The sequence below is a fragment of the Amphiura filiformis genome, chromosome 7, assembly GCF_039555335.1.
Source record: "Amphiura filiformis chromosome 7, Afil_fr2py, whole genome shotgun sequence".
Classification (NCBI taxonomy): Eukaryota; Metazoa; Echinodermata; class Ophiuroidea; order Amphilepidida; family Amphiuridae; genus Amphiura; species Amphiura filiformis.
This window is the reverse complement of record NC_092634.1, coordinates 47,532,144-47,553,040: the sequence shown is the minus strand read 5'-3', so window position 1 is coordinate 47,553,040 and position 20,897 is coordinate 47,532,144. Positions and strand designations below refer to the sequence as shown.

The following is a 20,897-nucleotide window of genomic DNA, read 5'->3' as shown; positions in this document are numbered from 1 at the left end:
GGTGGACGATACATTCGATATTCGCTGTGGGAACAAGCAGGGTAACAATTTTCCAGGTACAGGAAGTACGCAAACGAACTGTATAGCAGAGATATGGTCATTATATAACCATTTTCACCCAAATTACTTTCCGGACTTCCTGGTTTTTGGTAAAAAGCTGTACATTGGAAAAACTCAGGCAATTTTTGCTCTCAGTGGAAACATATAGGGTAACAGATTTCAAAATTTCTGTAAAAAAAAAGAGCAGATAAAAAAAGTGTGCAATGGCTTGTCTTCTGCGAAACATGCTGAATGTTCAAGCATTGAGTGCTGGACTGATGGTTACAACAAGTTGATTCAATTTGGATTCGTTAAGATTCCAGTGCTTTGTGTGCTCTCTCAATTCCAAGCACATATTTATTTTCAGTTAAAAAAGAGCTGTTAAAGTCACAAATGTCAATAAATTTCTTCATCTTGACCAGAGTAAAACTATGAGAGATGAAAGGTGGACGATACATTCGATATTCGCTGTGGAAACAAGCAGGGTAACAATTTTCCAGGTACAGGAAGTACGCAAACGAATAGCAGAGATATGGTCATTATATAACCATTTTCACCCAAATTACTTTCCGAACTTCCAGGTTTTTGGTAAAAAGCTGTACATTGGAAAAACTCAGGCAATTTTTGCTCTCAGTGGAAACATATAGGGTAACAGATTTCAAAATTTCTGTAAAAAAAAGAGCAGATAAAAAAAGTGTGCAATGGCTTGTCTTCTATGAAACATGCTGAATGTTCAAGCATTGAGTGCTGGACTGATGGTTACAACAAGTTGATTCAATTTGGATTCGTTAAGATTCCAGTGCTTTGTGTGCTCTCTCAATTCCAAGCACATATTTATTTTCTGAATAATTTAAATATAGCTACTAGTTACGTGAGTTTACTTTAAGTGGCCAGCAAGGCTATACCAGTTGTAGAAATTATGATGATGATATACACTAGCTACAAATATACAACCCATTGCTTATGACATATGCAGTGGCGTAGCATACATGTAAGTCATCCTATGGGGGGCACTGACCATGATTGGGGGCACATGGTTTGATTGGGGGGGGGGGCACAGCCTGTTTTTCAGCAATTTTCTTATGGGATTTCCTAAATTTTCAAATCAATTGGGGCCATATCCCTGCCCCGTATGACGCTATACCACTGGACATAATTATGCGAGTGTAGGAAGTGAAAATACAATCAGTCCAACCTCTCTTAACCAGCTATGGGATCAAGCATTGACTGAAAAATCTGGATTTCAGTGAATTTTGTGTAATTTAGCATTGAACATGTTGAATGTCTGAAGTGCTGAAATTGGGACAACAACAGATTCTTCAATATTGAGTAACAACACTGAAGGGTGACATTTGAGTGTTGTGTGCAATATAGATGTGTCTTAACTGCTTTGAGCATGAAATTAAGTTGTCTGAGTATGAAATTATGTTGTCAAAGCATTACAAATTTGTTTTCTTTTGAAGATCATTCTGGTTAAGATCACACTGCTGAATAGCAGTGTGATCTGTATAAAAGAGGTCCGAATAAGGGAGGTTGGACTGAATCGATGAAACTTAATGCTCTGCGTGTTCGCCATGCGCTTCAACGGAAAAAGTTCAAGTGTTGAAATATTTTCTCAAAAAAATCAAAAGCTATCTTAAGAACTACTGAACCAATACTAGGCTTGTTTGTACTCATTTTAATGCATTTTTCATGCTGATTCCAAATATGGTCATGACAATTTACAATTCTGAAATTTTTGAATTTTGAATTTTTTTAAAAAACTTTTCGTCTGCAGTCGACACCCGCGTGAAGAGAGTTAATGTGTGTAAAATGCCATTATAAAGCCTGCTATTGCGATATCCTTTGAAGTTACCAACAGGTAAATAGCAGTGAATGTCTAGGTCTATTCAAGCATGATATGCAAGTGTCAAAGTCAGCACTTCCTAAACATGCAAAAAAATGTATCCCCCAGTCTAGTCATTTATAGTCAATACCGGGTATGTATATTGCGATAAAATCACTTAAATTTTAGTAGCAAGATTATAAAATACTGATACCTTTTCCAATCAAAATTACAAAACAAAATAACCACTTAGTATCAGAAGCAATGACTTTCAGGGGCATCCCCTTCTCGATTTCAAACTATTACCTAATCTGTTTTCATCCATTTAGAATCATCTTTTTTCCTCTTCAATTTTGAATCCCAGCATTCAAATTCCTATGAATCACTAGGACAGATAGTTTCCCCTGCGGTACGATAATTGTAATTTGTATTCGAGTCGTCTTGCTGTCTGCCGACTCAACAACATCAAAACTAAAATTGCGTATGCTGCAAAGCAAATTCTGCGAGAACATTATGTGAGCTTCTCATGAGCCCCTCAATTGTTTTATCATAGTATTAATAACTGGGTAACCATGGTAACAATAAAATGAGAGAATACAAATTTGAGAGGGAAGAAAGACACATCTTTTATTTTGAACACGTTGAATTCTGCAGTAATGAGAATAGCAGAATTGCATTGACTATCATAATGCTCTTGCATCAAAAGACGCGTCGTTAGTGGAGATGTGATTGAACTGGGTTGAGCATGAGCGTGTATGCATGAACAACAGATTGACTACATGTAGTATGCCGGGGTTTCCCCTTATTAACCCTAACCCTACCCGTGGTTTTTGTGCTATCGGAAGGGAAAGAAGGAGCGAAAAAGGAGAGAAGATGAAGAAGAAAGTCACTTGGCACCCCCGGGATTCGAACCTGGGACCCCTCGCATGCCACGCAGAAGATCCCCAGCATGTAGCTACACAGGTGGCGTTGGCCCGCCAACGATTCCCTGGGTATATATGACTTGGTCTGATTGCGTCATCAAGTCCCGTGGAATGCATGCACTCAGAGCGTTTTGAATAGTGAGCTTTAGTGAGTCCTAGTTCTGTTAGGGTTAAGAAGGCATATAGGGAAAACATGCATGTAGCTTAACCCTAACCCTACCCGTGGTTTTTGTGCTATCGGAAGGGAAAGAAGGAACGAAAAAGGAGAGCAGATGAAGAAGAAAGTCACTTGGCACCCCCGGGATTCGAACCTGGGACCCCTCGCATGCCACGCAGAAGATCCCCAGCATGTAGCTACACAGGTGACGTTGGCCCGCCAACGCGATTCCCTGGGTATATATGACTTGGTCTGATTAAGTCATCAAGTCCCGTGGAATGCATGCACTCAGAGCGTTTTGAATAGTGAGCTTTAGTGAGTCCTAGTTCTGTTAGGGTTAATATCAAGGATTTTGTTTATACTCTGTGACTCATACCTAACAAGTGTTGGGTAAAATGTGAAGATAAAATCATTTTAGAGTAATGGGATAAGATGTACACATGTATTATACAGTGTATGATAAAGAAGTATTTGTTTTGATGAAGAGAGAGCACTCAGAGCAGATTGTAATACAGTTGGTTATTCAGCATCTGTGACCCGAATTGGAATGAAATATAATTGGAGGATCTGTTTCCAGTGTTTAGGATAAGACATCTATTAGTTTTAAGGTGGTACGTACTACACCCCTTGATAAATTTGTGAATATTTTCGTATTTTTCTCAAAATTAATAACACACTGGTAACAAAAGTTATGTATATTATTGGGGCAAAGTCCAGTTATTACACTGGAATTTCAGTGACTCAAGACAAGTGGTACGTTATTTATGATAATGTACCTCATTTCTAAACATATATAATGAACCACTTGTCTTGAATCATTGAAATTTCAGTGAAGTAATTGGATTCCTTGCCCCTATAATATATACATAATTTTGTTATCAGTGTGTAGTTATTTTTTGAGAAAAATGCAAAATTAGTCATTATCAGGGTTTGTAGTACCACCTTAAGCAATATTAACATTTCCGTAAAAAGTAGATTTGTAGATCTATGCACAAAATGTTTGTTTTCGCAATTTCACTGTCACAAATTCCCCTTTTTAATTTTGAGAGGTAAAACGAAGAAAATCATTAATTAATTCCAGCGCAAGTGTCGCCAATGTGTGTCACTTTGTTGTCCATGACTGAGGTGATGTTATAAACATCCCGTACACCATGTACAGTGTTATGAACATCGCGTACACCATGTATGTACAGTGTTATGAACATCGCGTACGGGTTCAACTAATATTTTGGCGGATTGAAGTAAATGACATAGACAGGTCATATTAAATAAAGCACTTAATCGTGAAATGTAAAAATCAGAATGTTGAAAATATGAATGCATTCATTTGTTTTAAGAATTATGTGTTGTAAATTTGTTTTCCTTATTTGTGTTTGATGTGACTTCCACACCCATCTCCTGTGTTGTATTTAATCATTCATCTAGAATATTGATCTTAGAGTCACCTGCAAAAGGCATTAAGTACAATTGCAATATAGGCTTATATAACCGTTTTGTCAGTTTAGCAGTCAACACAGACCACTTGCATATCTTTAATATATAGAAAGTCGGATGCTTGCCACCGTAGTACGCCTTACCTATGTATTTCAGCAGCATAGTATTTTAAAAAGTGGAAATTATTGTGCAAAGTTCCATCATTGATAAACCTGAATGCCGCAGTCTTCAGTCATCTGTATTAAAAGATTATATAGTGTTGAGCAGGGTCCAGTGATTTGAGTGGGGGAAAAATAGCAAATTTCCCAGATTGCTGCTTTTTTGCTGAAAATGGTAAATTTTTAAGTGGAATTATGTAAAATTGGAGGTTTTTCACACATACGAATCCTTGTTGTGAAAGTCATCAAAATATGCCAAGTTTTTACAGAAAATCTTTATACATGGGTAAAAGAAAAAAGAAGCCACATAAGATGACAATTTTTAGGTAAAAATTACCCCAAATGGGATAGTTTTGAAGCTCGGGTATACACCCCATCAAAAAATAATTCAAGTAGATGTACCCCCAAATCAGAAGTAATAATTAAAAGGGCATTTTGTGATCCACAGCATCATCCCTCCAATTTTCTCAACATGGAAACCTCTTGCTACATAATAATAATGTACAAACAATTTCTTGTAGATTAATTTTGTTTAGCAAAAATATCATGAAATTTGATGCAAAATGCAAAATCGGAATCAACTCAAATTTTTGGAATAAGGTTTTTTAGGGATATCTACTGAATAACAGGCCTTGCCGTTTGAGGCGAGCAATCGCTCTCGCTCCCCACCGCTCGCCCAAACTCGATTTCTAGTGAGCGATTTTCTACTCGCCAAAGACACTAAATATCACTCACTGCGAATCTTCCAAAATCTGCCATTCATGCATTTCAGCATTTAGGCCTAATCGATTCTGTGCCCCCTTCCAAGGCCAAGCGTAGAAAGTCAAAACATTTCAACGTAAATACATAAACCGTATTAAGACCGAAGCTCTACATGATTATGCCCAAATAAGTGATATACTTGTGAAAATTCAACCACTCGCCTAGAGTCATGCTAGCGAGTGATTAACCACTCGCCTTTAAAATCTAGACGGCAAGGCCTGGAATAATGTCATAAAAAGGGGATGTTAGGATCACAAAATACTTGTTTAATGTGCAACAATAATTATCAATCAATGTGACCGTTTGTCATGTTTGTCTTTGTGTCACCTGTAACAGATGCCTGGTAATAGACACTGCAGTCTATACGTATTCTGTCAAAGTCCTAGGTACAGACACATGTGTTTCCTCCCATTCCTATATTTCAGACGCAGTATTTCCTGTATATGCTCCTTTTATTTCACCAATGTGACATGATATGTGCGCAATACTTGACAGATCTGTACAACATTTGAAGTACCATTGCTTGGCTATTCCAGTTGAAATCCATACACCCCTGTGGAAAACATGACCTTAATCTTCCGCACAGGGTGTGAGAATTTCAAATGGGGTTACTTGAATGTGCCACTCCATTGTACACCCCTTGTTTGGGAGATTAAGGTCATGTCTTCCATAGGGGGTGTATGGTTTTCAATTGGAAGAGCGCAATGCTGATGGTGATGTCACCTACAATGTATTGTGATGCAGGAATTCTATTCAACAGTGTCACTTTTCATAGACCCCTTTCCGTAAATACATGTGTATCCCATCATGCACTAGTCACCCTTTCAGTGAATAAAAAAAAGTCACTGCGATTAGATCCATGATGCTTGTCATTGATGCGATCTTTACTGCACAATAGAACAATGTTCAACTTTTGCAGTAAAGATGTGCGCATCAGTGAATTGCGGAGTAAAGATGTGCGCATCAGTGAATTGCGGAGTAAAGATGTGCGCATCAGTGAATTGCGGAGTAAAGATGTGCGCATCAGTGAATTGCGGAGTAAAGATGTGCGCATCAGTGAATTGCGGAGTAAAGATGTGCGCATCAGTGAATTGCGGAGTAAAGATGTGCGCATCAGTGAATTGCGGAGTACAGATGTGCGCATCAGTGAATTGCGGAGTAAAGATGTGCGCATCAGTGAATTGCGGAGTAAAAGATGTGCGCATCAGTGAATTGCGGAGTAAAGATGTGCGCATCAGTGAATTGCGGAGTAAAGATGTGCGCATCAGTGAATTGCGGAGTAAAGATGTGCGCATCAGTGAATTGCGGAGTAAAGATGTGCGCATCAGTGAATTGCGGAGTAAAGATGTGCGCATCAGTGAATTGCGGAGTAAAGATGTGCGCATCAGTGAATTGCGGAGTAAAGATGTGCGCATCAGTGAATTGCGGAGTAAAGATGTGCGCATCAGTGAATTGCGGAGTAGAGATGTGCGCATCAGTGAATTGCGGAGTAAAGATGTGCGCATCAGTGAATTGCGGAGTAAAGATGTGCGCATCAGTGAATTGCGGAGTAAAGATGTGCGCATCAGTGAATTGCGGAGTAAAGATGTGCGCATCAGTGAATTGCGGAGTAAAGATGTGCGCATCAGTGAATTGCGGAGTAAAGATGTGCGCATCAGTGAATTGCGGAGTAAAGATGTGCGCATCAGTGAATTGCGGAGTACAGATGTGCGCATCAGTGAATTGCGGAGTAAAGATGTGCGCATCAGTGAATTGCGGAGTAAAGATGTGCGCATCAGTGAATTGCGGAGTAAAGATGTGCGCATCAGTAATATGTCATATGGGGTCTAATCGCGATTAACAGAAAAGATTGCATATAATGCATTCTTTTTGTCACATACACATAATTTCAAAATACAATCTTAATTGTGTATGATAAAATTAATATCAGGTTATAGGTCATGAAAACATTTATGTGAAAAAACACTATTTGCAAAATGTTATTGCAAAATATTTTTTGTTAAACATTTTTAGCATTTTGCATTAAATATTCAAACAAGTTTTCTAAATGTTATTAAAACCCTTTATATAACCCAACTTTTAAACGTTTTCTCAGGGGTAGAAATAAGGGACCATTTCCTGATAGCCATCCGGGCTATCTAGACATTTTTTCTGATAGCCCTGGCGGAAATTCAATAGCCCTTAAAAACATTTTTTTCTTGGCCCAACATCGGAGTCTTGTTAATTGTCAGGCATGGAGGATGGAGCTTAAACACAGCAGCAAGTATCAATAGCCCGATGGGCTACATGGAGATAAAACCCAGTAGCCCGACAGAAAATTTAATAGCCATGGCTATCGGGCTACCGCTTATTTCGACCCCTGTTTTCTGTAAAACATGTTGTGTTTGCTGGGAATCTAGCCATTGTGCTTTTGAATATGTCTTCACATACTTGTATGAAGTGCAGCAAGGGCTGCACATTTTCATTTTTGGGAGCAATTTTGCCACATTTCATTTTAAAAGAAATCCTGAAAAATTAATTTTATTGGAGGAAAATGTTTTCAAAATATTGTGTTTGTTTATAAGACAGGTGAAATCAATGACACTTGACCAACAATTTGTTGTTTTATGTCTAAATTATTTTGCAACTAATTTGACCATATTGATGATAGTAATTGTGATTTTAACTTTTACCATAAAACTTACAAACACAAGTTTAACTGTGTCAACTTTGTTGACAAAGAAAAATTTGTCTTACATTTTGGTTTGTTGTACAATTACAGGAAACAAACATGTAATTTTTTCACCATATTACCAAACAGATAGTACGATGCATGGCCCACATTGTACGTCTTCAAATTAATAGTACCTAACCAGGCCGGCCTGCATGTCTGTCGGAGGAATCTAATTCATTAAACATTTATCAATTACATGTGAGGAGAATTCTCTAAGTTAAAGAGACTTTATGTGTATGGCAAGGGTGAAAATAAGTGGGAGACAGGAGCCGTTTAGCCCCCAGAAACCCTGAAATGGCCCCTGCTCCCATCTTAATTTAAGCTGACCAGGGGACACTTTTCTTCAGAAACTGGCCCCTGGTCACTATACCCAAAAATTCCAATTCTAGCTCCATAAATGCATGATGAACTTATCCAGAACAAATATTGGCCCCTTGTTGATTAGAAGTGGCCCTTGGTTCCATGTTGAATGAAGTGAACCAGGGGCCATTTTGTATAAAAAGGAGCCCCTGGTTCATTATTTCTTATTTTCACCCTTGGTGTATGGTGCTAGCTGCAGATGGAGGCATATATTACTACCAGTGTGTCATTGGGCAGGAAAAACCTCCTATGTGTTTGTGGCCCCTGAACATGTTTAAAACAAAACTACCAACTGGTTGCATAGGAGGTTTTACTTTTAAACATGTTCAGGGGCCAATGACACATAGGAGGTTTTTCCTGCCCAACGACGCGGTGCTACTGGTTGTAAATGAACAGACTGTCAGTAAATTTGAGGAATCTTATTTGAAGGGGAAATAAACAGATGCACCTCAATGAAAACATTACGGTTCCTTTAAAAAAATTCTTCCTGGAGAGGGGAAAATTGACTTTGTATTCATAACCTCATTAATAAAGGCGATGCATGCGATCCAATCACATTTAGTTATTTGTGAAAATGCGAACACAAATCGAGGTCATTAATATCTCACAATTGACCGCAAAATGCGTAATTGTTCCAATGGCGCCCACAATTGACCGGAGTTTGCGTGTTGTTGTGCGTCGAACAAAGTGTGCGCGCGCTGACTGCCGTATTTGGATTGCGCGTTACCATATTTGCACAGATTGTGATACGCACTTTTGTTATTGGTCGTCCTGTTTTAGCCTGATCGATTTTTGGAAAGGGAAGATGTAAAAATCATCTATTTTATAAACTTTTGAGCAAAATTTTGTGTTATTTTGTAAGGTGAATATAAGGTGAATATGTCGGGCATTGTGAAAAATCTAAACATTTTGCTTTGGACCTCGGAATATCCCTCGGCAAATGTTTAGATTTTTCACGATGCCCTCCAAATAACCGATCGCGCAGTTATTAACCTCTAATTAAAATTAAAATGTCAACATTTAAAAGAACAGCTACGATTGCTAAATGTGGGTTATATAATTATGTCATTGGAAATCGGACCATTTTGACGCAGTGAACTTTAAAGGAACAAGCTGCAAAATAATTACCATCAGAAAATACTTAAATTGTAATCAGAGTAAACAAACTTAAGTCAGTTCAGAATATAGACTATAGGCATTGTTTGTGAATGATTCATCTAAATTCCGCTTTAATTCCATTTTAATGTGGCCAAGCAAATTCCAAATTGATCATCCACACAGCCAAAGCTAAGATAATTATGCTATGCTGTTTCTACTTAAACTGATTATCTGCGAGTTGCTGGAAGGAGAACGCGTACTGCCGACTCTTTTGAATGGCATCTCAGTGCGGTGTAATATTTCGTGTTATTAAATCGCTGATTAAGTTAATTCCCTGTACTATAAGCTAACATGGGGGAAATCTACATAGGACAGGAGAACTGCATTAGCACGTATCAGTGTACACTTTTGTGGTCTGTGTTGCATCTAAACAGGCGTACCATACATTGGCTTAGGAACCAGTTGGTCTTGTGGGGGCTCAGCCCCTCAATAATTTTGGTGTGGGGTATACTGGGAAAATGGGTGTTTTTTATCGATTTTTCAGAGTTTTGGGAGCTGAAGTCCCCCGCACTTTGTTAAAAATCATGTAAAATCAGCCGTTTATTGGCGATTTTAGCCATTAAGCCCCCCCACAGGAAAAGATCCTGGACATGCCGGTTCATGGCATGCACTTGCACACTACAGCATATGTCTAAACAGCAGTGGTGTAACTAACAGGGGACAGGAAGGGATCCCCCTCTCCCCCTTCTCCCTGCATCCCCCCCAATAAGTTGACTGTTTGAACATTTGCTTCAATAGAGGATCAGTATTTAAACCCATTCCCCCACCTCCCCTGGCAGATTTCTCCCTGCAGATTCAACCTTGATTGCAAAAGTGTACATTGTAGTTAGGCTACTGCGTGTGTGTGCGACATTCACAATGTAAGTGATATTTGCATCATATAGACAGCCTCAAAGTGTGCAACACAAGTCTGCATTGATCTAGATTTCAGAAGCACTGCATTAATGCGATTTAGCATCCAGTGTGAATAGCCCCATTGGCAATGTGATAGCTTTGCTGTGCAGGTTCTCCGATAAGAAAGGATAACTGGCCGAGCTAACCTTTCTTCAAAGGTGCCATGTGTCAATTAGATTTCTCATTTCAAGATAAGTTTATGAAATTGTGTTATGATTATAAATATTTGAAATTAAAACATTGGCAGATATGGCGATGGAGTGGACTGTTGCCAAACAAATCTTGATAGTATAGCAAAACAAATCTAGATAATGTTGGGCGTAAACAACCATCTGCAGTGTTTTAGGTTTGAGATAGCGTTGTTTAGGATTGGGGTTAAGGTTAGGACAAGGGTTTATGGTTAAGGTTAGGGTTTAAGGGTGCATTTAGGGTTAGGGCATGAAGTTATTCTGAAGTTGGTTTACCACATAGAAAAAGGATAAAGTGAGTGAGGATAATATACATTTTTGGGGCTATGGTTAGTTATTCCGAAGGGTCGTTATTCTGAAGATTCCTTACTCTGATGGTTCGTTATTTCTGAAGAATCAATATTCTGATCATTATTCCAAAGGACCATTATTCCGCAATTTGGAGTAATGACCCTTACCAAGCCTTCAATTCTTCAATCCCATGTTTGTTAATCACATGTTGTGATTGCTAGTATGATATGCCCTTCACATTGAAATATGCCCAGGGAAATAATGTACCAATGTTCAACGCACAGGAAAATTTGTCTTCATTTTCACACAAACAAGATATTAGATTATACATGATGATATAGTAAATAAGTAAAAAACTCATAACATTCATAGCATCTTTTGCACTTATATGATCTTTGAAACAGCAGAGATGTCAACAAGTCATTTTTTGCAAGTCAAGTCCAAGTCACAAGTCCTTTTGTCCAAGTCCCAAGTAAGTCAAGTCATTTTGAAAAAGTTGCAAGTCAAGTCAAGTCACAAGTCATCAAATAACAAGTCAAGTCACAAGTAAGTCACATGTTGTCACAAGTTGTCACAAGTCACTACAAGTCTATTCACCAGTTTTGTGTTTGCTGGGACAGGACTCCGAGTTTTCAACCCGACATACTTTTACTTCCCACACCGAGCCTGTGTTGCTGATTGAGGGCACCATTTATTTATTTATTTCCAAGGCCCGCCAGCGGATAATTCATTTGTAGGCCTATTAATATTCATAAATTCTATCCATAAATTTCAATTTACAGGAAAGTAACCTCAGAATTGCGTTGGTAACAAGTCAATTTTTTCAAGTCCAAGTCAAAGTCAAAGTCATTTTGTCTAAGTCACAAGTAACTCAAGTCATTTTGCAAAAGTTGCAAGTCAAGTCACAAGTCCCAATAATAGTGACTTGAGTCAGACTCGAGTCCAAGTCACACGACTCAAGTCTACATCTCTGTGAAACAGCTTGTGGTGTATTTTGCTATAGAAAAATTAGAGCAATATATAGAAAACTGGGTTACAAGTGCATGTTTATTGTGTGTCGGAAGAAAACTGATGAAAGAAAACAATGTACATGCCATCCCACCTGGTGAAACAGTAGATTTGACATGTCCTCCTTGTGATGGATGAAAACAAGTTGAATCATGTCATTGGTTTGTTGTCTTGTTGTTGTTGCTGTCGGCTTCATTTAATTATGATGTGTTATTGCTTTTCATAATCAAAATCACCGCTAGTGATGATATTAAAGATGAAGATGATTTGAAGTTCATGTTGTTAAGAATTGGAATGAAATGGCCATTATTTTGTATTTTATTTATTTTGATTCTAGATGATGATGATGATAATGATGATGATAATTATGATGATAATGATGATGACGATGATGATGATGATGTTGATAATGATGATGATAATGATGATGATAATGATGATGACGATTACAATGATGATGACAATGATGATGAGTACCATGATGATCATGATTACCTTGGCAATCATGATGACCATGGTAAAGGCCAGATATTTATCAGGAGGGTGATGCTGATGATGATCATTATGAAAACAATGTACATGCCATCCCACCTGGTGAAACACAAGTTATTGACATGTCCTCCTTGTGATGGATACAAGCAAGTTGAATCATGTCATTGGTTTGTTGTCTTGCTGTCATTTTTGTTTGATTTCTTTGCTACATTGTTATTTTCAAACTGATGATAATGATGACAGTGAGGAAGATGATGAGGATGAGAGGAAGAAGGACAACAACTCAACAAGTACTCAAAGCTTTTGAATGCTATCTTATGAACTTGTTTCCTCTTTGTTTACTTGCAGACGAAAGGGAAGATATCCAGAAGAAAACTTTCACAAAGTGGGTGAATGCACAGTTAGCCAAGGTAAGATTTTACATGGAATCTACAGGTACTGATTATGTTTGCATACAGTGAACAGCTCTTTTCAGAGCCACTGACGTCTGTATGGAACTACATTTAGTAGGAATTAATGGATGGTGTAAGTCATGTCCATTGTGACTTCTCTTTAGTCTGAAGGGTCGCTAGTCCGAAGGTTCTCTAGTCCGAATGGTCGCTAGTCAGAAAACCAAATTAAGTTTGCTAATCCGAAGCTTCTCTAGTCCGAATATAGAATAAGGGTTAGGGTTTAGTGTTAGGGTAAGCGAGCCTTATTCTTTATTCGGACTAGAGAACCTTATTCATTATTCGGACTAGCGAACCCTGGGACTAGAGAACCCGATATTTGGCTAGCAAACCTTTTTCAGAATTCAAACTATCGAATGATAAATTACGTGTTCGGACTAGCGAACCTTTGGACTTTCGAACAAGAACAAGTGTCCATACCTAGGCAATATATTTTAGATAATCGAAAGATACCAATGTAGTAGATTCAGCAGTCATGTTGGTGGCGGTGCTGTGAGTAGATGTTAGGTCATTTTTACAGCACCTCAGAATCACGCTTTGGCTCTCTTCAATAAAAACATTAAGAAAATGTAAAAGAATCTACTTTTTGGCCTGAACCTGTCAAACTTGTCACTTTTTGGGAAACAAAATTGCCAAATTTCCATGCATATCAGGTCTTTAGTACCTTCTCTCCATTTCACCCTACAAAACTTTAGTAAACCATAAAATTTCTATTCAGTTCCCTTACACTATGGACCACAATGGCCTCATCCCAATGGCATAAGTTCAATAACCTCAATTAAATCATAGTGCTAAACTTGACCTCAAGTTACAGAGTATGAGTTTTTGTACCCAAATTTTCAAAGGTCATTCAATCAATCAATGAATGTAAAAATGTATTGGGTTTAAAGAAATGTGTCCTGGTAGATGAGCATGTTGTGGATCCTAGTCTTATACAAGATGGTTAAGTTTTCTCTGTATCTAGCTGATATGAAAGCGATACAAGTGGTGAAACGAACTGCATTGATATGTGTCATGTAACTAAAGCTCCACATAATTGTTCAGATCGCACCCTTGCAAAATCGAAATGTCAGCTCGCTGGTGGAAGTCAAACCATGATTTCATAATTCGCTATGTTGGTGATACAGAGCATAAAAACCTCAATTAAATTTGACCTTTGTAGAAATTGACAGTCTTTAGCTAAACAGTAAATGCCAGTTGCTCTCGTTTAATCACATTGACTTACACGCATTGTACATAAATGAGGAGCATACATACATATAAGTATGGTAGATTTAAAAAATGAGATGAATTGTGCCGATACATACAGTGTGTGAGATGATGAAATGCATGCGTGAATGTGAGCACCATGTTGATATCGAAGCAAAGAGGACTGCAGGAGGTAGCATTTTATACATTTGTAAAATGATTTGTTGAATGTCCTTACTGCTGGTTGGGGAAGGTTATACATTTGGGTTAAATAATATTTTGAGGCTTATACCTATATTAAAGTTAAGGTTATGGCCTTTGCTGGATTTTTTTATATCCATGTATCAAGTCTTCACAGATATGTATATCATATGTTATGGGAATGTTTGTTGTACTAGCTAACAAATTAATAAATAAACAAAGAAAGATGTACACAAACAAATACAGAATTACAAAACTGCCTCTCATACTATATCATCATATGTTGCAGAATGTGTATATCAAACGATTGCCAATTCAGATAGTTTCAGGGAGAATGTATTGTGCTGTATCCTGATCGGCACTCGGCAGCCTTATCCCAGATTTCCTTCCTCAGCACTGAGATTATGGTATCTGTAGAAAGCTCATATTTTATCATTACCCCAGTAAAATTTAATGCCTGAGATATTTTTGGTTTAGATGGTGTGAACAAAAATGTGGTGAATTGTGGTAACCACAACCGGAAGTATACATGTACACTATCCCATGGGGCATTGTTACATGTACATGTATGTACACGTTTTTGCTTCTCACATCAAAACCGCTCGGGGCTTGAAATAAGCAGGAGCAAGGGGCAAATTTACCCCTGCTAATAGGCAAAATGCCCCTGGTTCTGAAACAGAACTGTGTATATTTGTATAGACCAGGGGCAATATTTACACAAAAACACCAAATATTGCTCCTGGATCTAAAATCCTTATTTCAAGCCCTGAAACTGCTGGAGCAAATTAACTCAAAATGTTATACAACTCAAAATTTGGAAACATAATGTTTTGATAGCAGGCCTCAATGTAAGATTGAAAACAGAACGTGAAAAAATCAGACCACGTATGCCCCTATATAACATATAAGAGAAAAACAAACAAACAAATAAACAAACAAACAAACATGCAAGCAAACATAAGATGCATCTAGTTGGTGATGTTGCCAAAAGGGTATCAAGTCAAGCCAAACAAATAGTATGTTCGGTGCATGTGTGCAGTTGTAGGTCGCATATGCAATAGTTTACAAGCAACTGCTCAACCAGGGATTCTATAGCAAACCAATAATGACTGGCCCATATTAGCTGGAGTAATAATATTGTGTTCAGAGTAAGCTGCACTGTTATATAACTGAATTGCGTTCAGTATATTTTCGAGATAATGCGGATATTTACCAAGCATGTATGTTCTTGAGTGTGATGCCTCCCTGTGTAGAGTTCATGAAGTAGGCCTGTATACACAGTGGCGCGCTACGGGGGTGGGGTGGGGGGCAAGGGGGGCATTTTCCCCCCAATATTTTTCTTGCCCCCAGTTTGCCCTCCCACTTTTGAGGCAAAACCCCCCAAAATCATGTAAATTTCCACTTTTTGTGGCAATTTTGCGCAAAATTTACCAAAATTCACTTTTCCCCCCATGCCCCCCCCCCCCGAAAACATTCTTGGCGCCGCCACTGTGTATACAGAGACTTGCTTCAATGAAGGCAGGGAATATGTGCCTCAATCCAAGAACCCACCCGCACTTTTCACTTTTAGATTGTGTCGACACAGATTCAATGGTCATTCATAAATTTTAATTGCTGTGATAGATCGGTGTTTGTTTAGTAACAGTGACAAAGAAAATAGGCAGATGTTTACAGCAGAGATAAATATCGTAGTTTGTTGTTGATGAGTGGGTTTCGATGCAGCTGCAGTGGCAGAGGTGCTCAGGTCTTTGGGTATAACTGGCTCAGTTCCTTGGACTACGAGGCCATGAAGCGGCTGAGAGGGCGCACGAAGCGCACCCAGTGATTCGCGGCTGAGCAGGAGCACTACTTCCACCTTTTACTGGGCACGGCACTGGGTCCAGGGCTGGTCTTAGGGGTTAAATGTCATATGCGGTCATTTGGTGTAAATGTTAACAATTTTGGGATCTTCGTAAATTTTTTAGGTTAAACAAAATGTTAGTAACATGAAGTGCATTTATTTTGTGAATGTACTATTATCACTCCTCTTTGGGATAATCTCTTGGTTTTCATCAATGATATAACTAAGGAGAATCAAACCTTTTCCACATTTGAGAGATTATTTGGAGTTACTAAGGACGTCTCTCCTCATAGTACTGGCATTAACTTTTTATTTCTCTTTCTTAAATTTTATATTCATAGATGCAAATTTCAACAGGTGGCTCCTTCTCTTTCCGCAATTTTGTTAAGCTTAAATTCAACATTGAGTACAAAATTGCTGAGAAAAATGGCAATCTTGGCAAGCACTTTAAAAAGTTTTCTTTTGACATCGATAAAATTTGATTGTGTTTTTTTTCAAGTAACTTTTATATTATGTATATTATGTATATATCATGGCTAGTTTTTTTTAAGTGTGTGAGTAGAATATGAATCCTTTTTTTTTTTTTTTGTCTTTTTGTATGTTTTGTATGAGTGTGAGTGTTCGTTGTCTTCGTCCATAGTCTTTGTCTCGTCTGTCTCTCTTTGTACCTGTTGCTCAAAAAGAATATTTTGATTATGTAATTATTGTTCATGATCGTTGGGAACTGATGGCTCATTATGTATGTCTTTTCTCCCTCCATCAGTTCCAAGCACAGGAATAAAAAAAAAAAAAAAAAAAAAAAAAAAAACAACTTACGTACAAGTATATAACAGCCATGATAGAGAACGTAAAAGGAAGCTTGAACACTTGTGATCTGCGAATCTCGTAAGTTAAATACTCTGCTGTTAAACACTTTTGTGTTTGGTATAAATTCACTGGCATAGTATGTAAGAATATGACTTTTGCTAGGTCAACTGGCTCATGCTTTCTTTTTTGCAAACCACTGATCGAAATGATCACAACACAAAGCCTATGGCATATCATAATTTGGAATAGGTGTATGAGTCTAGGCTTTAACCAGTAACCAATGGATACCAATATGCACTACATGAGTACATCAGCAAATTAGTACTATGGGTATGACATCAGGCACTACATGTAGGATCCACAACATGATCATCTATCAGGGCACAGTTCTTTAACCTCAATACATTTGTCCATTCATTGAATGACCTCAAAAAATTTGGGTACAAAAACTCATACTCTGCAACTTGAGGTCAAATTTTGCACTATGATTGTTTAATTGAGGTTATTGAACTATGCCATTGGGATGAGGCCATTGTGGTCCATAGTGAGGAGTCATGTTCCAGCTCATCATGAACATACTTCAGGATGACCTGTATAGAGCCGAGTCTGACACGAAATTACACAATGACAAAATTACCCCTGCGTAGTAGCTGACAGTAAGCAAAGATGTGCTAATGTCGTAACTGATTTATCAGGAGGGGAAGCCTGGGCCATGATGTTTTGCACTTCATCAAGATGTTTTCCCAGGGATGTTCTCTAGTCACGATCAGGCGAGAGCTTTACCTCCGACTTAACCTAATAGCATGATAGTCATAAAACTCAATTAATTTAACACAGATACATGTCTGTGCAAAAGTTACCGAGATGTCAATGGTAAATTACCAAATTAAGTGCAAACGCGTTCTTGAAACAAATAGCAGCGTAAGTAAGCACACAGCACTTTATCAAGGAGAGATGTGAAGTAACTGTCTGGTTTTTAAGTAGTTGGAAGTGTTCTTTACTCTCATCAAGCAGCTGAGAAATGCTACCTGTGATCCCGATATACCGCGTGGAGTACATGTACATGTATGTTAATTTCATCGTTCAATATAATGTGATAAAAGAAGCATTGCAAATACTGAAGTAAACATTAGACTTAAAAGGTAAATATTCCATGTACATGTAGGTATCATAATTTGTAATAGCTCCCGAGTTATCACACAGATCACTCTGGGCATAGTCAGAAACCTTGAACCCAGTTGGGGGTGAGGGGCAGGCCCGTAGCCAGGGGGTGCAATATACTCCCCCCCCCCCTCTAAATAGGCAACAGGATTGCTTTGTCTTTGGAAATATCTCCCACAGGGGGAGTATAAATTTCAAATGGAATAGACACATTAGGCAGCTCCATTTGAATGTCATATACCCTCTAAGAAAGGCTCAACCTGAATCTTCCACAGAGGAAGGGTGAATTTCAAACGGAGCTGCCTAATGTGTTCATTTCATTTGAAATTCATACGGTACTCCTTCTGTAGAAGATATTTCCAAAATCTTCCACAGGGGTAGTGTGGATTTGAAATGGAATAGCCCATTTGTCATTTTAAACCCATGGCCTCAAAGCCACCCTCAGTACGAACCTGTGTGTTAAATTTCTTTTGGAGTTACCTTAGAGTGGTCTGAACCCCTCCTTGTGTAAATCCGGTTGTCTTACTGTATATTCTGGGAATGACGCGCAATGCAATATTTATAACTGTGAGATATTAGATTGATTGATTGTGTGTTTAGTTGATATGGCGGTGTCTATATATTCATCAATCATAGTTGGTTTCATACGTTTCCTGATCAAGAATGTTGTCATAAACCATAATGTAACCTTGCGCTGTATACATTGCTTTAAAGCATTTAGGACAGTGCTTTATGCCCGGTATGTTATGGGTCATTCTTCGCTAAGGTGCACGATTGCAGTCCCTCCACTTTCAGGAGTCATAACTAAAATACGAAACATTATTTCGAATTTTATTTTTTGCAGTTGTTTAGTATTGACGTTCCTTTTATATCTCAAAACATCAAAATATTAAAAGAAGTTCTTATTTTCGAGAAAATTGCTTATATACAGGGTGTCACAACCCCCAAAACCCCATGTCCCGATTGGGGTCATCAACATTTTTGATGCTGATATCTTTTAGTGGATAACTTCAGCATCGTAAAAAACACCGGGAATGACAAGTTATTTATTGTATATTGTAGAAAAAGTTATTGTAACACATCTTTCCTAGCCAGGAGTAAAAATAATTTCACCCTATATGTCTAAAATTTCCTGTCCCTATGTCTCGTCATCTACCATCACGAAAATTTAGAAGCGCCTGGAGAAAATACAATTTTGTAAGGTCATTTATTTGACCTAGAGAGCACAAGTCAATATGCAGTAAGTTCATTTAGACATTTTTTCCTCATGTTGGCGCAATAAATTCATCAAAACTATAACCATTTCTTCACTCATACGGGTGGGTACCTTTATTAATCATCATCTCCGAACGCTTCTCATACCTAAAATGTTCGCATTATTTATTTTACTTTTTTCAAAATTTATTTCTATTCACCTTCTTTATTGACCATGTGCATGTTATAGTTGTACCACTAGGGTCGTAAGTTTCTTAATTTCGTAATATACCATCACATCATATCCGTCACAATTTTGTGACGGATATGACGTTTGGGTGTGATTTTCACTATGAAAGAATCATTTCCGCCACATGACGGAGATGATACAGCAGAATTTCCATTCCTTGACATCATCTCCGTCACTCTACAGATACATGTAACGCCCTGCTTTGACCTTAAAACTGGTAAAATGGAAATGTAATGATATATTGCATAATCTTGGTTATACTCCCTTCCTCTGTAGATAAAAAACAAATGTTCAATGTGTGACACATTTTTGGTATCAGTTGAACTTTGTTGCAATTGTGACGGAGATGACGACGGTGATGGAGATGACATTAGCTGTAGAAAAAGCCAAAAAATTACATCAAGCTGCTAATAAAGATTGAGCCAAACACTTTTTTACTACACTGGAGACATGTCTCTTTCTTAATCTGTAAAAAAATTAACAGAAAAATCATTTTGAAATGTCTATTTTCCAAACCTTCAAACGTGCACCTTACCGAAGAATGACCCCTATACTGCGTATAACAATAACATAGGACAATTTTACCTAAAGAAAGTTTGCTTATAAAATATTGCATTTTTTTGCTCAAAATACATGTAGTGGGATTCTCTGAAAGGAGGTGGCAACCAAAACCGGGGAGGGGCACTCACTAAAAATGGGTGACAGGGATGTGCGATCACATTGACCACGATTTTCAACTCCCTCTAACCCAGTGACCATTGTTTTGTTTCAATTAACTCTCTCTCATGATCCAATGACTCCCTTTTTTGTTCCTGTCACCAAAAAGATCCCATTTTTAAAGAATTTTGGACACACATTTTTGATAATCTCTCATGATGACCCTATTTTTTCCTCAAAATGTCAAATTTTGATTATTTTTTTGGTATCAAAAATGTGTCAAATTTTATAGTTTGACCAAAAATGTTCCGTCTCATGGAATTGGAAAGACCTCCATTTTTGGCCACAATTTCTCTGTACGGAAAGACCCCCTTTTTTGTTGGTCTTCTCACTGAGTGAACCCATTTTGTGGTGTCAAAGTTCTCACTGAATGATCCCTAGTTTCAAAATTGGTGTCCACACATCACCATCTTCTGAAGTCAACAGTTGCAATGCAGGTTTTTTACTTCATTGGAAGAATGAAATTGCATCAAAAATCAAAAATCAAAAATCAAAATTGCAAGTGAATGCTTAGGTTGATTTTCAATGATTAACCAAAGCAATCAGAGATGTAATTGCAAGTTAATGTATGATTGAAAACAGCCCAGGATTAATATAATTACTCCAGCAACAACCGTCACTTTAATACAAATGTTGATAATCGGCTGTTTAAGCGGTCAGTGCCAGTCATCCCAGTACATAAATGGTC

The 20,897-nt window shown here is 37.9% G+C and overlaps 1 protein-coding gene across 1 annotated transcript in view; it reads left to right on the top strand.

Moving 5' to 3' along the window:
- LOC140157258 (utrophin-like) overlaps nt 1-20,897 on the top strand; it is a 252,448-nt gene that overhangs the window by 136,894 nt on the left and 94,657 nt on the right. Inside the window, exon 3 of the mRNA XM_072180386.1 lies at nt 12,751-12,812. Coding sequence (XP_072036487.1) covers nt 12,751-12,812 — 62 coding nt within the window. The remainder of the gene's footprint in view (nt 1-12,750; nt 12,813-20,897) is intronic.